The sequence below is a fragment of the Populus alba genome, chromosome 1 (genome assembly GCF_005239225.2).
Source record: "Populus alba chromosome 1, ASM523922v2, whole genome shotgun sequence".
NCBI classification, from domain to species: Eukaryota; Viridiplantae; Streptophyta; class Magnoliopsida; order Malpighiales; family Salicaceae; genus Populus; species Populus alba.
Genome location: NC_133284.1, coordinates 37,228,927 through 37,249,017, shown reverse-complemented (window position 1 = coordinate 37,249,017; position 20,091 = coordinate 37,228,927). Strand labels below are relative to the sequence as shown.

Here is a 20,091-nt window from a genome sequence, read left to right as displayed (position 1 = left end):
CGAATCTGAAATACCAATAGCACTAAGAACCATAATATATTTGTTATGGTAGGAGAAAGAAATGAAGGGAAAAAAAAGATTATCGACGATAAACCGAGAATATTTAGACTACATATGCTACGTATGATGAAAGATGAGATGGCTAGGAATTATTTTATATGATGAAATCCATTTTTCGATCATTGAAAGATGACATAGTCGTTGTCTAAAAAACACAACGTGTCTTACTCGTAGAACATGTATATTTTTAATTAAAAATATTATTTTAATAGTAAATTATGTAACCATTCTGTACAAACCAACAATTAAAAAAAAAAATACCGGAACCATTGTGATTCTCCCATATATTTTAGTATATTTGTTATTCTTGAAACCAAAAACTGCAACCAAATTATTAAAATTTATCAAAACAAAATAAATTGATTTTTAGAAGATTTAGCATGAGTTTACAGTTTTTCTAAGGCAAGTAAAATTCCTTTTTTCATTTCTATTATTTTAAAGAGAAAATTAAAACCGTAAATGATAGCAAACAACCATCCATTGTTAAGCTAATTCCTTCGAATATAATTAATCAAATATATAAATAATTAGGTAAATTTTGTATGTTGGTGTCGGCTTTGCTTTCTATTTATTTATTTATTTTTATGAATGTCTTATTACCAGACAAGACATTCTCTTTTTTTATCTGCCTTGCTCACTCAACACAGAAACACACACAAGCTTCCTCTGACAGTCACAAACAGAGAGAAAGAGTTAAGAACTAGCTTGACCAATGACAAAAAATCCGAAAGAGAAGATTCTGTAGTTTCTCTAAATCCTGCGAAATCTCTGGTAGTAGGTGAGTCCATCAAAATGCTAATTTTTTTTGTAATTTCATTTTCATCCGTTCCATACATACAAATTTACTATAATACTAAGGTTTCTTTCCTCTTTTTTTCTTTTTTTTTTTGATACCTGCATTTTAATGTTTCCCTTTCGTACTTGCTAGCTCTTGTTGAAAGTTGACATTTCTTTTATGGATAAGTTTTGGGTATGTGTTTTTATGTGGATCTAGTAGTGTTACCATGATAAAATGACTAAGAAACTTGTTGCATTTTGGTTTTGTTAGATTTGTTTAGGATTTCTCGACGTTTCTTTGTAGTATTGTTTTATTTATTTATTTTCTTCATGTTTAATGTTCTTTTTACTTGCAGCAGTTTAATGAGCTAAAAATGAGTTTCAATTTTGTTCAGTAATTGCTGTAATTGTTACTAGTTTTTTCTTCCATTATTTGGAAATTTTACCATGCAGATATTATTCAAAATTAGTTCTTTCAAGGATGTGAAGACATATCTTGCTCTGCTTTTTTTGTTAAAAAAAAATTGTGAGGAATTTTTGTTTTTGTCTTCATAGCCTTGGAGTTGTGAATTTTTATCTTTAATGAGACTTTACAATGTTCGGCTTAAACTTTGTTGGTAGGAGGTGCATGTTGCTCTGCTTGGTTGTTGAGAAAATGCTGTGAAAGGAAAGATTAGAACATTCTGAGTGTTTCTTAATTTCTGGGTTTTAAACTCAAGTAAGGGGAATAGTTAAGCTCATCTAAGCTTGAGTGAGATTTCACAATTTTCTGTACTAAGAAATAAAGAAATGATATAAAATGTTTCAGTTCCTTTTCTTTCCTTTCATTAGCAATTGAATAGAAAAATTCTTTTGTGTCATTAATCTGTACACTGTCTGGTTCTGATTTTACCCTTATATTTGTAAAGCTGTGAAATTCTTTAACATCTGAGTTTTATATGCCTTCTGGAATTTTAGGATCTTGGAGTTCTAGGCTGTATAATTAAACAACCATAACCACATTGCCACGGTGTTTGGATTTGGTGGATTTCAAGTGTATGCTCAGAAATGGTTCTAGGTATGAATGGAAAGAACAGGAGAAGCTCCTCAGTTCAGGTTAATTATTTAGTGCACATTGAGGATATTAAGCCTTGGCCTCCATCTCAGTCTCTGAGATCCCTTCGTTCAGTCCTCATTCAGTGGGAAAATGGCGATCGCAATTCTGGGTCTACCAACACTGTTGTTCCTTCACTTGGGACTGTTGTTGGTGAGGGGAAAATTGAGTTCAATGAGTCTTTTAGATTACCTGTGACTTTGTTGAGGGAAGTGCCTGTCAAAGGCAAGGATACTGATACCTTCCAGAAGAATTGCTTAGAATTCAATTTGTATGAGCCTCGAAGGGATAAGGCTCAATTGCTGGCAACTGCTGTTGTAGACTTGGCAGATTATGGTGTCATCAAGGAAACTATAAGCCTAACTGCTCCAGTAAACAGCAAGCGGAGCTTTAGGAGCACACCTCAGCCTATTTTGTACTTTAAAATCCAGCCAATTGATAAGGGCCACACTACCTCCTCATCCTTATCAAAAGGGGTATCAATGGACAAGAATGGCGGTGAATCAGTTTCAGCATTAATGAACGAAGGATATGCTGAAGAAGCTGAGGTTGCCTCTTTCACTGATGATGATGTTTCATCTCACTCATCTCTGGCAAATGGGGGTTTGCCTCCTCAAAATGATGAGGTACTCAGTTTCTTTCTTTGGATTCACTTTTCAAATCAAGTATTCAATTTTGAACCTATTTATCAGTTAACCATTTTGGCCTTCATCAACTTTCTACTTTTATGACTCCTCAAAAAAATAAACAAACAAAAAAGGTTTTACCATCACTGCTACCATTAAAAAATAATAACAGTGTTCAATCAATAAGATCCACCATTATCCAGAAACTTCAGAAATGAACCAGATTTGAATAATTACCAATCATCTTCAGGTTCTTATCAAATCCTGTCAAGACAGCTTATTTCTAGTTTTCAGCAATTATGTTTTGCAACATGCTATTCCTCTGTCAGGACCTGTAAAAGGAACAGCCTCTTGCATTTCCGCATCTGGATGGCCATCCTGTGAAATTAGTTTCCATTGTAACTAACAGATAAGTTAACCCTTCATATTGAATTGCAGAATGGATCAGTCAGAATGACAGAGAGCAAGCACCTTGTTAACAAGGAGCCTACTGCAGCTTCACAGATTGAGATGGAAAAACATACTGCACCACAAGAAAAGCTGAAAAGAAGTTCATCTTATTCGTCATCCTTAGATTTATCATCTGATGTTGGGAGCCCAGTCAATGGTCATGCTTCTGTAATGAACTCTGCTATCTCTAGTCCATCGTCAATTCTGAAAGATGATGTTGCTCAAAGTGTTCATTCTTCTTCCCCATCCTTCACTTACAAAAGCAAAGATGAAGAGGCTAATACCAGCAAGAGAAGCAATGGCCATCAGGATTTCCGGCAGGAAGTTCATGGAAAGGTGACTAATAGCATCACCACAATTAGGAGAGGTGATATTTTCCAGAACAATAATGAGAATACATCTTCAGATGATAATCCCCACGTGGGTGCAAAGCTTGGCAATACAATCTCTGGTGATTTTCAAGTAAATGAAGAGCACAGTCAGAATGGGGAAGAGCAAAAGCAATTCTCAGAAGATGAACCAATTGATAATTTTCCATATGATGCTAGAGATGACGACTCACTGGGGAGTGATACATTTACTTCACCCGGGGGCTTTGATATGAAGGGAAATATCCTCAAAATTGATAGATTAAAGCATGTGAAATCTGTAAGGTCATCATCAGACTCACTGAGGAGCAATGGATTTGGTAGCAGAAATCAGCACAATGAAGTTGGTCTGATGAGAGATGTACATCACAGTGCTGGGAGCCTTGGCTTCAATGAAAGAAAAAATGCAAAGATTTATCCGAAAGATACCCGAACAACCATTTTAGATGGCAAGATCCAGCAATTGGAACACAAAATAAAGATGCTCGAGGGAGAGTTGAAAGAAGCTGCTGCTATTGAGGCTTCTCTTTACTCTGTTGTTGCTGAGCATGGAAGTTCCATGAGTAAGGTTCATGCTCCGGCTCGCCGCCTTTCTAGACTATATCTTCATGCTTGTAGAGAAAGTTTCCAGTCAAGAAGAGCTACTGCAGCAAGAAGTGCCATTTCAGGACTAGTTCTGGTTGCAAAAGCATGTGGAAATGACGTCCCTAGGTATTTCTAATTCACATCCATTTCTAAATCTCCAGGAATCTTTCACCATGCAACCATCATTTATTTTGATATTCTAAAGTATGTGAAGTTGGATTCCCATCAAAGTTACATGTTGGACCCAAGAAGTTATCTATTCTGGTTTGACCAAGTGAATATAGTATCTTCCTTACAAAGGCTAAATTACCTGACCCGACTCCACAACAATATTGGAGCCAAAGAAGGACAAAAGAAAATCATTTTATTTTGACTGGAACACCACAACCCTGGCCGTGAACCATGATGTGTTTTTCAACCTGAAAACATCCTGTGGTGGAAATATAATTGTTTAAAAAACCATGTCACCTGTGCTACTATTCTTTCTACTGCTACTTTCTTTACTATCTAACTGATATTCTCAAAATTATTTTGCAAGCTCATGTTTCATGCTTTTACTCTAAATACAGGTTGACATTTTGGTTATCAAACTCAGTTGTTTTGAGGACAATTATAAGCCAAACTATTGGTGATACAGAAAGCAAAATTTCTTCAGGACAACATACGGAAAGGAAGGGAAACAAGATCATATCATCTTCATTGAAATGGAAAGAGGTATCTCCCAGCCGAAAGGGAAATAAGAATGGTCTTTATGAAGATTCCAGTGACTGGGAGGACCCGCATGTATTTACATCTGCACTGGAAAGAGTTGAAGCTTGGATCTTCTCCCGCACCATTGAATCAATCTGGTGGCAGGTTCTTCATTAATTCATCCTGTTCTCCCTTGTCTTTGTTGATTTCTCATTAACTGCACTATTATTTTAAAATATTAAAACTCTGCTTCTTTAATATTACTTGACATGAATCTTTTTCATGGTTCTGCACCAGACTCTGACCCCACACATGCAAGCTGCTGCTACAAAGGAAATTGCTCAACTTGATAGTTCTGGCTCTAAGAAAAACCTTGGAAGGACATCAAGGTTGGTTCACGAAGACCAAGGGAACATTTCATTAGAGCATTGGAAGAAGGCATTCAAAGATGCCTGTGAAAGACTTTGTCCTGTTCGAGCTGGAGGCCATGAATGTGGCTGTTTACCTGTGCTGGCAAGACTGGTAAATCTATAAATTTCAATGGTGTCATCAAAGTTAATGTGTTTTTATATACCACTGACAAGTTATAGCATGTGAACAACCAACATAGCTTACAATGGAATTCTTTGAACGTGAAAAACATATGGTGTTGCTTTTACTGTGTAGATGGAGGAATATTTGAAATATCATCTGAAAACAAGAATGCTGAATTGTTGAACTCATATGGTTGTTGACAGCATGTTAGCTGATATTTGTTTCAACTAATTTTCATTTGTTAACTAATATTAGTTGTCTTTGATTATGCTTTTCCAACTATTGATAATTTGTTTCTGCAAACAATATGGCATGATAATATATTACTATTATGTTTCTAGATAATGGAGCAATGCGTAGCTAGATTAGATGTGGCAATGTTCAATGCTATCCTTCGTGAATCTGTTGATGAGATCCCAACCGATCCAGTATCTGATCCCATCAGTGATCCAAAAGTTCTCCCAATTCCAGCAGGGTCATCGAGCTTTGGGGCTGGTGCACAACTGAAAAATGTGGTGAGGATAAAGTTCTGACACGGAAGCCTAACCTAAGGGAACTTGTTGCTGTTATCTTTTAGAGTTTGACCTTCATTTTGGTCTTTTATTGCTACCTCTCTTAAATTTGCAACCATTTAGTTGTAAAATGGGAGCCAAACATGTCTCCTTTTCCTTTCCTTTTTCAAAATTGAAGGGGAGGACAGTTCAGATACCATCCGACATCTCCAAAAGTTGTGCTAGACGTGACCTGTTTTTCTCCTCTTATTTCCACATTTGAATAATCCATGTCATGCTTCTCACGGGAAAAAAAAAAAAAGAAAGACAGAAAGAAAGGGAAAAGAGGTTCATGCTAAGAAAAACATCTACATACCATGCATGCATATGATATTTTGATGCTGCATGTCCATTTGTCTTCACAAGTTGGTAAATCCTATTCATACCAAAGACTAGACTTGATGATAAGAGACACCAATTTGAAACCCATTAACCTGTATCATTGGAGAGGGTGTTTAAGGTTTTCTATGACTGTCATTAATGTAGTAACTTTCCTTGGTACTTTTTGAAAATATCAGATTGGGAACTGGTCAAGATGGCTGACTGATCTATTTGGTATGGATGATGATGACTTGCTTGAAGATGACAATGAAAACGATGAGACTGATGAGAGACCAGACACAACATTCAAGCCTTTCCATCTCCTTAATGCATTAAGTGATCTCATGATGCTTCCAAAGGACATGCTCTTAAGTAAATCCATCAGAAAAGAGGTTTGGCATACTCATGCTATTTATTCATATTCATTGCAAGCTCGACATACTCACACCCTTCATTCATCTCAAACTTGCATGAGCCATGTTTTCAATCCTTAATAAACATCATGTTATTTTTGAAGGTATGCCCCACATTCGCTGCACCATTGATCAAGAGGGTTCTTGATGATTTTGTCTTAGACGAGTTTTGTCCAGATCCTATTCCAGATGTTGTATTTGAAGCCTTGGACACTGAGGTTAGTCACATTCAAAATGAATGGATATGTTTCACTTCTGTACTTATCAATGGTTCTACTCAGGCATGTTCCTGGAGGCTGATGACATTTAGCATGAATCTTTTTATAAGGGTGCAAGTTGTTAGTGAGTTGGTATTGGTTAAAAAATATAAATGTTGGTTGTAAATTGGTAATTGATTTAACTGGGACCAAATCCTTGTTAGTTATTACTGAAACGTTGCATAAAGAATTGCACAAAAAGATCTTAAAACAAGAACAGAAAAAATGGGACCCCCGGAATTCTGCATTAGTTGTTGCCCTCCGTTCCAATGATTAATTTGCTGGTTTTGAATTGGCCACAAGCCTACCTTGAGTTGGCTCTATTTTAAAGCTAGCTAGAACCACATAGATCAAATTGCATCCTCTTGTCTATACTACATTTTAAGAGTGCTATGTATTCTTGCCACCGTGAATTAGCTGATTTAAGAGTACTGTGGTATCACCACCAGGAATAAGCTCATTACGAGATCATAAGCAATCATCTCTCTTTTTTTTTTTTAATTTCATTTAGGATGCTATTGAGGCTGGAGAGGAGTCTGTCACAACGGTACCATGCATTGCAGCTCCTCCGATCTATTTACCACCTTCAACAGCTTCCATTGCCAAAATCATTGGAGAGTTTGGAAGTCAATCTAAGCTGAGAAAAAGTGGCTCCTCAATTGTCAGAAAATCCTACACCAGTGATGATGAGCTTGATGAATTGAATTCACCTTTGGCTTCGATCATACTTGATGGGGTGCGGTCTTCACCTGCCCCAACAAAGCCCAGCTGGAAATCAAAGAAGGGCATTGACAATACCATCAGATATGAACTTCTCAGAGAGATATGGATGAACAGTGAGTAACTATATATGTAAATTCACATGTCTATACAAATAATGTATGATTAGCTTTGTTTGCTTTATAGTAGTAAATCAGCAGTCAAGTTTTGGGTCCATTTGGTTATCTTGTACTTGTAAAAAAGGAAAATGCAAATCGTGTAGCTTTAGAGAACATCTCAATCCTTCATGTAGAAATGGAGTGCCTGTTTTAGCATTTTGAAGATAAATTTCTCTTTTCATGACCCTTAATTGTGATTCTTAAATCTCAACTGATAAAGTGCTTCATGAAACAGGTATTGTTTGTTTTAATTAATTCCTGAATTTTTAGGCATGTGTATTAGCTTGCACAAGCTATGTTCGGGTCTTGAAGCTAAAAACCAAGTTGCCAACTTGCCCTGATAGTGTTTGGAATTTGTATGGTCCAAAACCGGGTTGACAGAGTGCCATTGTAACTGACGTGGAAGTTAGCATCCCTTATGCATACTTCTGTATCTGAAGCTGGTCTTCAGAACATTTCTCAAGGAGCTCAATATTCCTACGACAAGGTGTTAGGGTTATTAAAGCGCCATAGTCTTTTTGGAGGCTCATGGAACGACATAGATGTTCAAAAAGACTTGGCAAGCCTGCAGATGCGAACAATTAGTTCAAATCAAGGTTCAGCTGCCGCCATTTGAGTAGCTACTGTTTTTCTTTTCTCCTGTCATTATCGTTCTAGGAGGGCGGGGTTTGAATCTAGAAACCTCTTAACTCTTGGAGCTCCAGCCTTGACCGTGGAGTCAGTCCATCATCACTGAATCAAAGCTTCATAGGCCATCCCAGTTTCTGAAAGTTGAGGAAAAGAAGAAAAGACACGAAGGGAGCAAGCATATGACTTCCACAGAACTAAATTCGTGTACCGGACAGATTGAATTGAAACACAATATAGACCACAAATCGGAGACAAGACGCAAAAATACACTTGCCGGTGTTCTTTGTTTTATATCTCTCTCGCCAAAATTACCTTAAAACCATACATTCTCAAAATTGCAACTGCTTAGATAAGCTAAACTTCAAAAAGAAAGATTCAAAAATCCAATTGGACAATCGCCACACAAACTCGTATGGTGGTCCCATTATAAATATTTACTATACCATGCCTGCTTGGGAATGAAACCGAAGCAGTCAGCAGTTTGCATGGAAGAAGAATCAGGCAGCCAGTTTTGGTGAAGAACTAACAGCACTCAGGTGTTTGAGGTGTAATGCAGCCAACAAGCCTTGCCATGTTTCTCCAGATCCACCTGCCACTTGAAAGTCGAGAAGCTTCTGCTGTTTCCTGTAGTATCCTTCCAACGCTTTTCCCTAATAAAAGAACAAATACTTAATGAGCAAATTACCGAATTCCTCTGATTAAAATATTAACTTGAACCAAAAGGACTCAAACAATCGTTCGACAATGTGAAAAGACATTTTGTGGTATATTCTTTCAAGCAGCAAACGTAAGATAATATAAATCATTTTTCTTCGATGTTAACCATATTCCAATAATGATGACCAGAGAACTGAATAAACGCTCCAATATCCAAAATCTACACAGAGTTTGATAATGAAGAATAGGAAAATATCAATGGTAATACAAAGCACAGGGCCATGAAAACTGCTATCAGTGGCAAAATGCAATTCTAATGTAACTAGGCGAAAATATACAGCCCTTTCAGAGGCATCTAGGATGCCAGAAGTAAGAACATAGATAAGCATTGTTTTTGAACCAAAAAAAAAACTCATAATCACTAAATGAACACTTCAAAACACCAATAATGCGAAATCTAATTCAGAAATGAAAAAGAAAACGTTGTACCTCCTGCGCGTATATTCGAGACTTTTCATTTGACACACTTCCCGCATCAGCAACAGAGTAACTCGAATTTTCTGCACTTATAAGATTCTTTTTCACCACTTTCACTTCACCGCATTTAAAATTAACAACTAGATCAATATCCGCAATTTGATCAAGAATCTCCTGCAAAGAAAAATCCCACCATTTCCTCAATCATCATAAGACAAAATGCCATAATTACGTATATAAAAACACCACTAAAAAGATGCAAAATAATAATAATAATTTTTTTTTTTAAAACAATTCAACTTCCATTCCTTCAACAGTCCTTAAATTCTACCAATTAAAACAAAACCCCACAATCATCCACTTGCTTGCGAAACACAAATGCCAATAATCAGAAAACGAGAAACTTACAGCCTGAATTCTCGTTCGGGGAATTCCATCCAAAATAAACCCATTTTCACCTCTATAATAACCCTCTTCAAGCCTTTTTGATAACAACCCAAAAATCACATCTTCAGGCACTAATTTTCCCTCATTCACCGCATTTGCAATCTAAAAACAAAACATTCCAAAAACCAATCAATATCAAATCCCATTAACCAAAAAAAATAAAGACCAGGACTTTACAATAAAAAAAACCCTAAAAAAGCACCTGTTTATAAACAGAAGAGTTAAGGTTAAGCTCTTGACGAAGAAGGGTACCCATGGAAATGTGAGGAACTTCTAGAAGCTTCGAGAGTTTCTCTGCGTAAACATGCTTTTTAGCTCCTGGGTCTCCTATTAACACCCACTGCACTCCTCTCCCTGAAGCCGACCCCAGCCACCGACTCCAAATTCGGCTTTAGCCGATTAAGCTGTCCGTAGTCTTCTACGGCTTCTGAATAATAGTCATCATAATAATCATAGTCGCATTGGACTGCCGCTGCTGATCCATAACCTCGACTGCCGGGGAATCGGCTAACACGACGGAGTGATGGCGCTGCGGTGATGGCTAATCGGTTAAGCCAGGCCATGGCGGCTATTGAGAGAGATTCTTTTGCAAATATGAGCAAAAAGAAAAAGAGGGTTTCTAAGGAGAAAAAAAGTGGGGTTTAAGAGGAAGAGAGGAGGAGACAGGTTTGATCTGGAAATGCCCTTGGTACTTGTAGAAATTACGGTAATACCATTACAGCTAATAAGAGTGCGACACGTAGAAGATGTGTTAGTAGGGTTTGATTTTGATTGGTTGAGAGGTTTTTGAACTTTGAAGTCAGAGCTGGGATTGTAGCTTTTGAGGAGCTTAAAGAGGGAAAGTTGGAGCTGTATTTATTTTGGTTAACGGTGGGGTCGGAGCGACTCGAGGTTTCCACAAGACGTGGAACCGCTTAGAATTACGACACATGGCGTTGTGGTTTTGAGTGTTTGTTTATGTTGTAGAATATGTTTTTTAAATTATTTTTTAAAAAAACAATTAAAGTAATATTTTTTAATTATTTTAATGTGTTGATATTAAAAAAATTATTTTAATATATTATAATTTAAAAAATAAAAAAAATATTTATATTATTATTAAACATAAAATTTCATGTTTCATTGTGATTACAATTGTGTTTTTATACTTTTATAAATTTTTTTAAGTTTTAAATTGTTTTGATATATTAATATTAAAAATAAATTTTAAAAAATAAAAAATATATTATTTTAATATATTTTAAAATAAACTGGAAAAGCTAAACAGGATTTTTTATACTATTTTCCTTCCGTTGCGCCACGTTGCAATGAACCTGCTCTGCAGGATAAACTAGCCAAATGCTTCAGCACATCTTTGATAATTCCATATATGTTCATTAACATTTTTTTTTCATTTTTAGTTTTTTTTTATTTATTTTAATAAAAAAAAAATTAGAAAACATGTTTATTTATTGAAAACGAAAACAAAGTTTTTGTTAAAAAAATAAAAATAAATCAAGATAAAAACTATTTTTATAAGAAATTATTTTTATAATTTATAATAGTCATCTTAATATTTTATATTCATGATAATATAATTATAAAATATTAATTTTATTTCATTCAAATTAAAAATCATCATGTTAGAGTTTAGAGTGATATTGTTAACTTGAAAAAAAAATTTATATTTAATTTATAATAAAAGTAAACTTATACTACTAAGTAAGTATAAAAATGTCAAAAGAAATTAATTTTTACATTACTAAAAATAACTTGTATATAAAAGAGAAAAAAAATTGAATTGCTTATATATTTACTTTATATGAAAAGCTAGTAAACAATGAAGAATCTCTAAAATATATTTTCCACAGTATATATATTTTTTTCAAACTAGTATTTTAAATTTTTTAGATCTAAAAATTTCTAAATATGACTCCAATTTTTTTTTTAATTATAATATTAATTTATCTCTAAAACTCCTTGTATTTTGTTATGTCTTCCTGGATTTTATCAAATTGCACAAACTTGATCTAGTTTATAAAAAAATAATAATAAGAATCAGCTTTTTACTGTAAACCAAGATATATTGTATTGTGAATTTAACATTATAATGATTATTTTATTATTCCAAGTAAAAATAATTGAAATAACTATTTAAAGTAATACAACCCTAAAAAAAAAGTATATTAATAATTATCAGATTGGTTAGGATAAAATTGGTCATTTCAACTTTTTGAAGCATATTAAAGTGATTAATTTGCCTTGGGTTTTTTTTTAACTTTGTACTTTTTTAAAAACATAATAAAATGATTAAATTAGTCTTAAAAACAGAATTTTTTATTTGACATTCAATGGTTTTTTTTTTCATCTTGGTTTTAGTTATAATTAAGTTGGCTAAGGAACAATTTTATAATTCAATAAATATTAATATTATTTTTTTTAAAAAAGTTGTTATGTGCATTGCACGCATAAGCACATGAGTTGTTTTAACGCTATTTAGCCGGTGTGTAATGAGGTGTTTGGTTGAACATATGGTGGTTTATTGGGTGACGTTAGAATTGTTTTAGTAACCTGTCCATCCCTAGGCAACGCGTGTAACCAACGGCCCTCTGGTTTGACTCTGATAACCTTTTCCTTTTTTTTTTCTCTTTCATCTTCAATTTCCATGCATGACCCTCTAAATTTTCAAAACAACCTTTTAAATTATTTTTGCCTCTAGATTTAATCTATGTTATTTTGATTACTATTTATTTTATTTGAAATTATTTATCAATTGAATTTTATTTTCAATTTTACCTTCCTTTATTTATTTTATTTGTTAGATTTGATCCCTACTATTTTGATGTCTATTTATTTTATTTGAGATAATTTTTAAAATTAATTTTTTTTAAAGATTTCTTCCTCCAATTTATTTCTTATCAGATTTGATCTTTATTCTTTTGATTGTTAATTATTTTTTTACTTTGATAAATTTTTTAAACTGATACTTTCTCCATCTCAACCTTCAATTCAATATTAAAGTAGTTGAGAATTGAATTTTTTAATTGAATCCAGGTCTAAAATCTCTCTAGTTGCGAGTTTTAGAGATTAATATAGATTTAGAAGATGCGTCGAGTTTGCCCCTTTTTTTTTCAATTTTTTTAAATTCATGTATTTTTCAGTTTTATCATTTAGATTTTATTTAATTAGAGATTATGATCCATTATTTTTTGTTGCTTTCTATATGATTCTTCCCTAATTTTTAATATGACATGGATTATTTCATATCTTTTTATTTGTTGTTCTTTGTTATTTTTTTTATTTAGCCTATTTTTATTAGGCCTATGTGCAAACTGAGTGGACCATTTTGTTTTGGGTGAGGATCGGAGAGAATATAAGCCTCAGAAAAAACAAGTCTTAACGTGAAATAATTTAGAAGCAGATTATTTTGGAGGGAAAATCCAGGAGTGTTAAAAGAAAATCAATTGATTTCAGCTGAGTGGACCATTTTGTACTGGATCTCAAGCCCAGAACTTGCTATTCTCCCATGTGTGAAGGTGCATTTCCATTTCAAACTCTAAAATTCTTCAGCTGACTCTATTGTTTTAGAACATCAATTGATTTCTGCCTGCTTTTCTGTAGTGTTCTCAATTATTTCTATAAGCATAGTTTAAGAATAAGAAAATTCATAAGCCCTACCAATGAATATTTTTAATATTTATATAAAAAATTAATCCAATATGATATATTCAACCAACTTGAATTCAAAAACATTAAATGAATTAAGATTATAATTTATAATTTATTAAATGTTAAATTGATTATAATTACAAATCCAAACCTGAATAGAGTATATCCACAAACATCTTTAAAAAAGAAAAATCTAAACCCTTGTAGCTTAATTTTTGAACTATATTAAAAAAAAAAAAATAGTCAAAGGGCGTAAGCCAATTTATAAATTATTTTAAATATGCAGGAGACGAGTCATGTCACCTTCAAACCACCCAAATAGTTTATAAAATAAGCTACACTGAGCTAAGTAAATATATTAATTTGGTCTTTTGTTATGAACTTCAATCCTTGGCTCCCTTGGTTAATGCTTGGCTTTGTTATAAACATCAATTTTCTATTTTTAGTTTTTTTTATTTAATTCTTATTGAGTTTTTATTTAATTTTACTTTTTAGTATTAAATTAACAATAAATCAATTTTTATATTTTTTATCATATAATAAGTTTTATAAAAAAAATAGAATCAATATAGTCCATAACTCAGATCACGAGTTTGAATAACTATTAATCAAAGAATCGAGTTGGGATTTCTTAGCTTTTTTTTTATATATATCTTTTTTTTTTTGTATTTTTTTTCAATTCCATCATTTAGTGTATGATTTTCATTAAATTTTATCCTTTATTAATGAGTTGATGGTAAATCAACTTTCATATTTCTTATCATAAAATAAAATAAAAAAACAAAATTGATTAAGTGAAGTCTACAATTCGGGTCATGAGTTTGACAGATTGACTAAATATTAATTAAAAAAGTCAGGTTGAGATTTTTTGGCCCTTTTGTTTATATCTTTAGTTTTTTTTTTTTCAATTCTATCATTTAGTGTGAGATTTTTATTGAATTTTATTTTTGAGTATTGGATTTATAGTAAATCAATTTTTTTGTATTTTCTATCATCTAATAAAATAAAAAAAATGAATTCAGGCCAGCAAAGTACTTAACCTAGATTGCGGGTTTGATAAATTGATTAAATAATAATCAAATACTCGAGTTATGATTTTTTAAGTTTGAACTGTTGCATCAAGTTTAATGACAATGCCCAATTTCTTTTAACGATTTGTGTATTTTTTATGTTCCAAAATTTTATATTTAAACCGCAATGAAAGCACGAGTGATAAATTAGTTAAAAACTAAAAAAAAGAGGATAATCTTCCTCGTAAAAATAAAATATACATGCACATTCAAATATTTAACCTTGATTGTCCTTTTTATTTTATATGTTTTTTTTTACCTAAAGGTTAATTTTGGTTGTCAATAACAAACAATTTTTGTTCTTGTAATGTCATTATACAAATACAATTTATTTATTTAAAATACAAAATAAAATAAAATAAAATCTAAAAAATCACTATAATCTATTTGAAACATTAAAAAAAATATAAAAACAATTAAGAAAATTAGTTATTATTTTTTCAAAATGAACAAAACAATATAAAACAATATAAAAGAGAATGTATTAATTAAAATTTAAATAAAAAATCATGAAAAGTAAAAAGATAATTAAACAAAGAGAGAAAGGAGATATTAATTAAAATTTAAAAAATAATTTATTTATTTAAAATCAATTTTTGTTCTTGTAATGTCATTATACAAATACAATTTATTTATTTAAAATACAAAATAAAATAAAATAAAATCTAAAAAATCACTATAATCTATTTGAAACATTAAAAAAAATATAAAAACAATTAAGAAAATTAATTATTATTTTTTCAAAAATGAACAAAACAATATAAAACAATATAAAAGAGAATGTATTAATTAAAATTTAAATAAAAAATCATGAAAAGTAAAAAGATAATTAAACAAAGAGAGAAAGGAGATATTAATTAAAATTTAAAAAATAATTTATTTATTTAAAATCAATTTTTGTTCTTGTAATGTCATTATACAAATACAATTTATTTATTTAAAATATAAAATAAAATAAAATCTAAAAAAATCACTATAATCTATTTGAAACATTAAAAAAATATAAAAACAATTAAGAAAATTAGTTAGTATTTTTCAAAATGAACAAAAAAATATATTAGAGAATGTATTAATTAAAATCTCTCCCCTCTATATTTTCCGGTGACTGCCACTTTGCTCTCTCAACATTTAGGGATTGAAAGGTAAAATAAATAAGATTTGGGGTTAAATTATAAATTTCTAGAATAATAGGGCCAAATAAATAAATAACTGAAACTTTGGGGATCAAAGTAAGGTTTTCTAGGCCAAAGTCTAAATGATATTTGTTTCGTTTTTCTTTTTTATCTTAAAGTTGGTCCCTCTTTTTTTAGTTTTTTTTTTTTTTTTAATAACGGTAACCTAAAGTTCTATTTCATAAAATTAGTTGTAATTAATTATTAGAATATTTTTCAACACTTTGTAAAAGCGATAGCATGCAAATTGAAATTGAAAAAAAAAAAAAAATCCAAACACATGAAACCATGGTAATATAACCTGGGATAGTGAGATTGAAAAATAAAATCCATAATTAAAATGATAAAAAAGATCGCTTTGTTCATATGAACATTGTGAGGACTAAAATAAAAAAAAAAAACTGAATTCTTCATATAAATAGTGTTAAAATAACCCAACTCTTTTAGTTTGTTTTATAATTATAATTTTAATAATTACATTAACCTAACCTCCTTTTTTTTTTTTTTTTATCCAAAATGTTCTCCATTACCATTTGGAAAAAGTAACTAAATTAAAACTTTACAAAAAAGAATATTAGAAAAATGGACACAATATATATTTTTTAGTTCACGGACAATATTAATTTCACTATTAATTTTGTTTTGAGTTTTATTTTTAATATTATTTTTTGTATTTTTTTTTAAAATAGTAATTAAGAGTGTTTTAGACATAATAAATGGTTTTTTTTTTAATCAAAACTTGGACTTTTAAATGAATTATAATTTTATAATATTGAATAGGATTTGCTGTAATTTACCTAAACGCATAAAAAGCTGGTTGATTGAGGAGTGTGGCTCGATTACGTAAATCGCACAGGTCTTTTGGCTCCATAATATATATAGGACTTTAACGAGGCAAAAGAGAACTAACTAACTAGAGTTAAAACGGAAGCCTAATATTCCAAAGAAATTGAACAAAGAGAGAAGCTTAAAATGGAAACCACAGGATGATGCCGTGAAGCAGTCAAATGAACTTAGCAGGAGGAAATTAAAAGACACTACTTACTTTGTTGCTTTTATATCACACTTGAGAAGTTTTAAAGATAGATTCCTAGGAAGTTTTGTCTCCAAAGAAAAGAATAGGACTGATTCTAGATGCAAAGTTCCATACAATGCCCCTTAGGATGCTAAGTTTTTGTAGATGCAAAGTTCCATACAATGCCCCTTAAGATAATGTTCCATAATTTTAAAAATTACATTAACCTAACCTTCTTTTTCTCCAAAATGTTCTCCATTATCATTTGGAAAAGTAACTAAATTATAAATTTACAAAAAGAATATAATAAAATGGACTAGAAACTTCATCACCATTGCAAAAGAGAACTAACTAGAGTTAAACGGAAGCCTAATATTCCAAAGAAATTGAACAAAGAGAGAAGCTTCAAATGGAAACCATCTGAATTGATTAGAAGACACTACTTTGCTGCATTTCCACCGACGCTGTTTATTTCACACTTGAGAAGTTCTAAAGATAGATTCCTAGGAAGTTTTGTCTCCAAAGAAAAGAATAGGACTGATGCAAAGTTCCATACAATGCCCCTTAAGATGTCTCAGTATTGCAATGCCTTAAATATCATCCAGAAATATGTAATTCTTACTTCTTTTCATCCCCTCCTTCTGATTCTAGCTGCGCATGAGAAACATCTAAATTTTCCTCCCTACTCGGCCTATGCTTCACAGACTTATCTTCAAATGCCTCAATCTGCTCTTCCATAAACAATAAACGTGCATGCCCCTAACCCTGAAGAATTCACTTTTAGAGCCTCAAGAACGAATCAAGGCTTTGGCTAATCGAGAAAGGTAATGCTTCACCATTTTTATCTTTGCACAGTTGAATATCTGTCAGGTATGAGAGAAGCTTAATGCTAATATATGTTCTCCTACACCTTACACCACAGCTCGTTAGCTTCATAGGTCCTTCTGATTGCTCATTTGGGAAAATTGCTAGGAAACTATTCTTTTCAAAAGGATTGAAAAATCACAAACCTTTCTAAACTCCCAACAGAGTTATGTTTGGAGTGCAGCTGAGTTCAAAACCTTGCAGAAAACTTTGTTTGTGTAGGATAAGTTTATACAACCCGGAAGGATTTGGAAGGGCTTGGGTTCTGAGTATGTACTCGAATCATGGTTTGTTGAGCTTGGCCTGAAGAATTTATGGGTTTAAAAGAGATATACAATTCGTTGAATGGGATACTTTTCACACTTAGCTTAGAAATCTTTTTCTTTCTCTTAAAGTAGATTCTAATTATTTTTTTGTCCTCATTATTCTTTTCTTCTTCTTTAACGATTCTTCACATAGAAACGATGGCAAGATCCGAAAGGGATGGTGGTCCAAGGAGTGCTGATATATGCGGTCCTTCTCATGGAGTAGATGATCAGGTCACAGTTGATATTGATTCATTGACATCTTCCGTTGAAAGTATGATGTCCCAGAATTTGATAATGCCTGATAAAGTATGCATCTTTAGAGTGCCACAAATTCTCCGAAGGCATAGCGAAAAAGCTTATACCCCCAACGCATTTTCAATTGGCCCCTGGCACCGTCACCATCCACTGATGAAATCTACAGAGAAAGTTAAACTGAAGTATCTCAAAGGCCTTCTTTCCCGAAGATCTGCGAGCATAACACTGAAGGCGTTGATCAAATCCACCAGGGGGATCGAGAAAGAGGCACGTTCGTGTTATGCCGGACCAATTGATGTCGGTGAAGAGGATTTTGTAAGCATGTTGGTAATAGATGGTTGCTTTCTTATTGAGCTATTTAGAAAGGATAAAGATAGTCATCTTAGAGAAGATGATGATCCTATCTTCAACATGTCTTGTATGTTGCAGTACCTATATCATGACTTGATATTGGTAGAAAACCAAATACCTTGGTTGGTCCTTGAACACTTGTTCAACATGACCGCGGAACCTGGAAAGACGACAACCCTCGCAGAACTTGCCCTTCATTTCTTTCACATCATTTTTTCATCCAATCCACCCCCCATACTTCCCTCTTACCAAGGAAAAAAACATTTGCTTGACCTCTTAAGAAATTGGTTAGTTTTGTCATCTGGAAAAGAGGAAGATGGTGAAATGGGATGGGAACCTATTCCTTCCGTCACAAATCTTGTAGCCGCCGGAATTAAATTGAAGGCGGGTGAGTCAAGAAGCATCTTGGATATAAAATTCCAAGATGGTGTCCTGGAAATCCCTCCATTGCTAATTCAGGAGACAACTGAAGTCATCATTCGAAACCTCATCAGCTATGAGCAGTCTTGTCCTAAATGCACTGACAGAATCACTTCATATGCCGTCCTCCTAGACAGCCTCATTAACACTACCACAGATATGGATAAATTCACCAGTAGTGGAATCATTGATAATTGGTTGAATCCAGATGAGGCAACGCAATTCTTCAACAAGCTTTATCAGGATGCTTACTTGAAAAAATACTATTATCTAAAACTGTGCCAGGACGTGAACACGTATTACCGGCGCAGGATTCCAAGATGGCGTGCTCTGTTGATGAACAATTACTTTGGCACCCCATGGACAATTGTTTCTATTTTTGCGGCTGCTACTCTTTTGATTCTCACTATTGTTCAGACAATATTTACCATCATTTAATAAGTTTTAAATCCTTTGATCTTGTTGAATGTTATGATGAGATGCAAAAGTGTACATGCTGGACATGCATGCCAGATAAATTTTGGTGGAGTAGGTTGAGAGAGCAGGTTTTCATGTAATCTCCACAGTGTTTTGTAACCCCTTCAGGGACTAATAAGATCAGTATATTAAAGAAATTATAATTGCTTTTTGATCAAGGAGATGTCCATTTACAGTACTTTTGAGTTGTGCATGCAGAGAGAAAACTTCAAATTACAGTCCTCACTGAATAGCTGCTAGCGTACCCTTGAAGAAAAGAGCATAACTCTTGATCTGATCTCCGACTAAAGGCTGGTTAGATCAATTAGCTATAGCGTTTCTTTTTCTTTTTTGTTTATTGGAAACTTGGGATATCACTAATGCTTTTGGCAGACATTCTTTCTTTATCATACATTACATTCGAAGTAAAGGATAAATTCACTTGGAATTTCTCCCAAAACAAGAGACTTGACTATTCTAATGGTAATAGATTTGCCGTTTTCGACAAACTGATACGCTCCCTTTTTTTAATCTTAATGAAGAACATAACAGAATTTAAGCACTTGTTAGAAATTGACATGGGCTATATACAGAGAACCATGGCAGAACGTTTTGTAGCTAGAAACCATATTTGCTATATACTAAATTAAGCGGCTGGTGCTTTTAGTCATATAGCCATTTTTGCTTAGAAGGTAATGCTCTCTCTCTCTCTCTCTCT

The 20,091-nt window shown here is 32.6% G+C and overlaps 2 protein-coding genes and 1 non-coding gene across 3 annotated transcripts in view; 2 read left to right on the top strand and 1 right to left on the bottom strand.

Moving 5' to 3' along the window:
• Positions 1-669: 669 nt before the first annotated feature.
• Positions 670-7,794, top strand: LOC118042867 (uncharacterized). The gene is made up of 9 exons (XM_035050601.2): positions 670-838; positions 1,795-2,556; positions 2,995-4,085; positions 4,529-4,814; positions 4,947-5,171; positions 5,525-5,698; positions 6,253-6,447; positions 6,573-6,686; positions 7,237-7,794. The coding sequence occupies exons 2-9, from the start codon at positions 1,885-1,887 to the stop codon at positions 7,567-7,569; spliced, it is 3,090 nt and encodes a 1,029-aa protein (XP_034906492.1). The 5' UTR covers positions 670-838; positions 1,795-1,884; the 3' UTR covers positions 7,570-7,794.
• A 655-nt stretch (positions 7,795-8,449) lies between these two features.
• Positions 8,450-10,437, bottom strand: LOC118042868 (probable adenylate kinase 7, mitochondrial). The gene is made up of 4 exons (XM_035050603.2): positions 10,017-10,437; positions 9,776-9,916; positions 9,380-9,541; positions 8,450-8,883 (listed from the first exon to the last, which is right to left on the bottom strand). The coding sequence occupies exons 1-4, from the start codon at positions 10,068-10,070 to the stop codon at positions 8,731-8,733; spliced, it is 510 nt and encodes a 169-aa protein (XP_034906494.1). The 5' UTR covers positions 10,071-10,437; the 3' UTR covers positions 8,450-8,730.
• A 6,638-nt stretch (positions 10,438-17,075) lies between these two features.
• The window catches only part of LOC118042870 (uncharacterized), an 11,558-nt gene continuing 8,542 nt past the window's right edge, over positions 17,076-20,091 (top strand). Inside the window, exon 1 of the transcript XR_012171174.1 lies at positions 17,076-17,543. This is a non-coding gene — a transcript (uncharacterized protein). The remainder of the gene's footprint in view (positions 17,544-20,091) is intronic.

Bases quoted from the DNA above. Each gene is read 5' to 3' on its own strand.
- LOC118042868 (XM_035050603.2), bottom strand. From the start codon at position 10,070: ATGGGTACCCTTCTTCGTCAAGAGCTTAACCTTAACTCTTCTGTTTAT. The intron at 9,542-9,775 runs GTAAGTTTCTCG...TTTTCTTTGCAG, and splicing joins CCCGAACGAGAATTCAGGCT to GAGATTCTTGATCAAATTGC. The intron at 8,884-9,379 runs GTACAACGTTTT...TTCTTTTATTAG, and splicing joins CTCGAATATACGCGCAGGAG to GGAAAAGCGTTGGAAGGATA.
- LOC118042867 (XM_035050601.2), top strand. From the start codon at position 1,885: ATGGTTCTAGGTATGAATGGAAAGAACAGGAGAAGCTCCTCAGTTCAG. The intron at 4,086-4,528 runs GTATTTCTAATT...CTCTAAATACAG, and splicing joins TGTGGAAATGACGTCCCTAG to GTTGACATTTTGGTTATCAA. The intron at 5,699-6,252 runs GTGAGGATAAAG...TGAAAATATCAG, and splicing joins GTGCACAACTGAAAAATGTG to ATTGGGAACTGGTCAAGATG.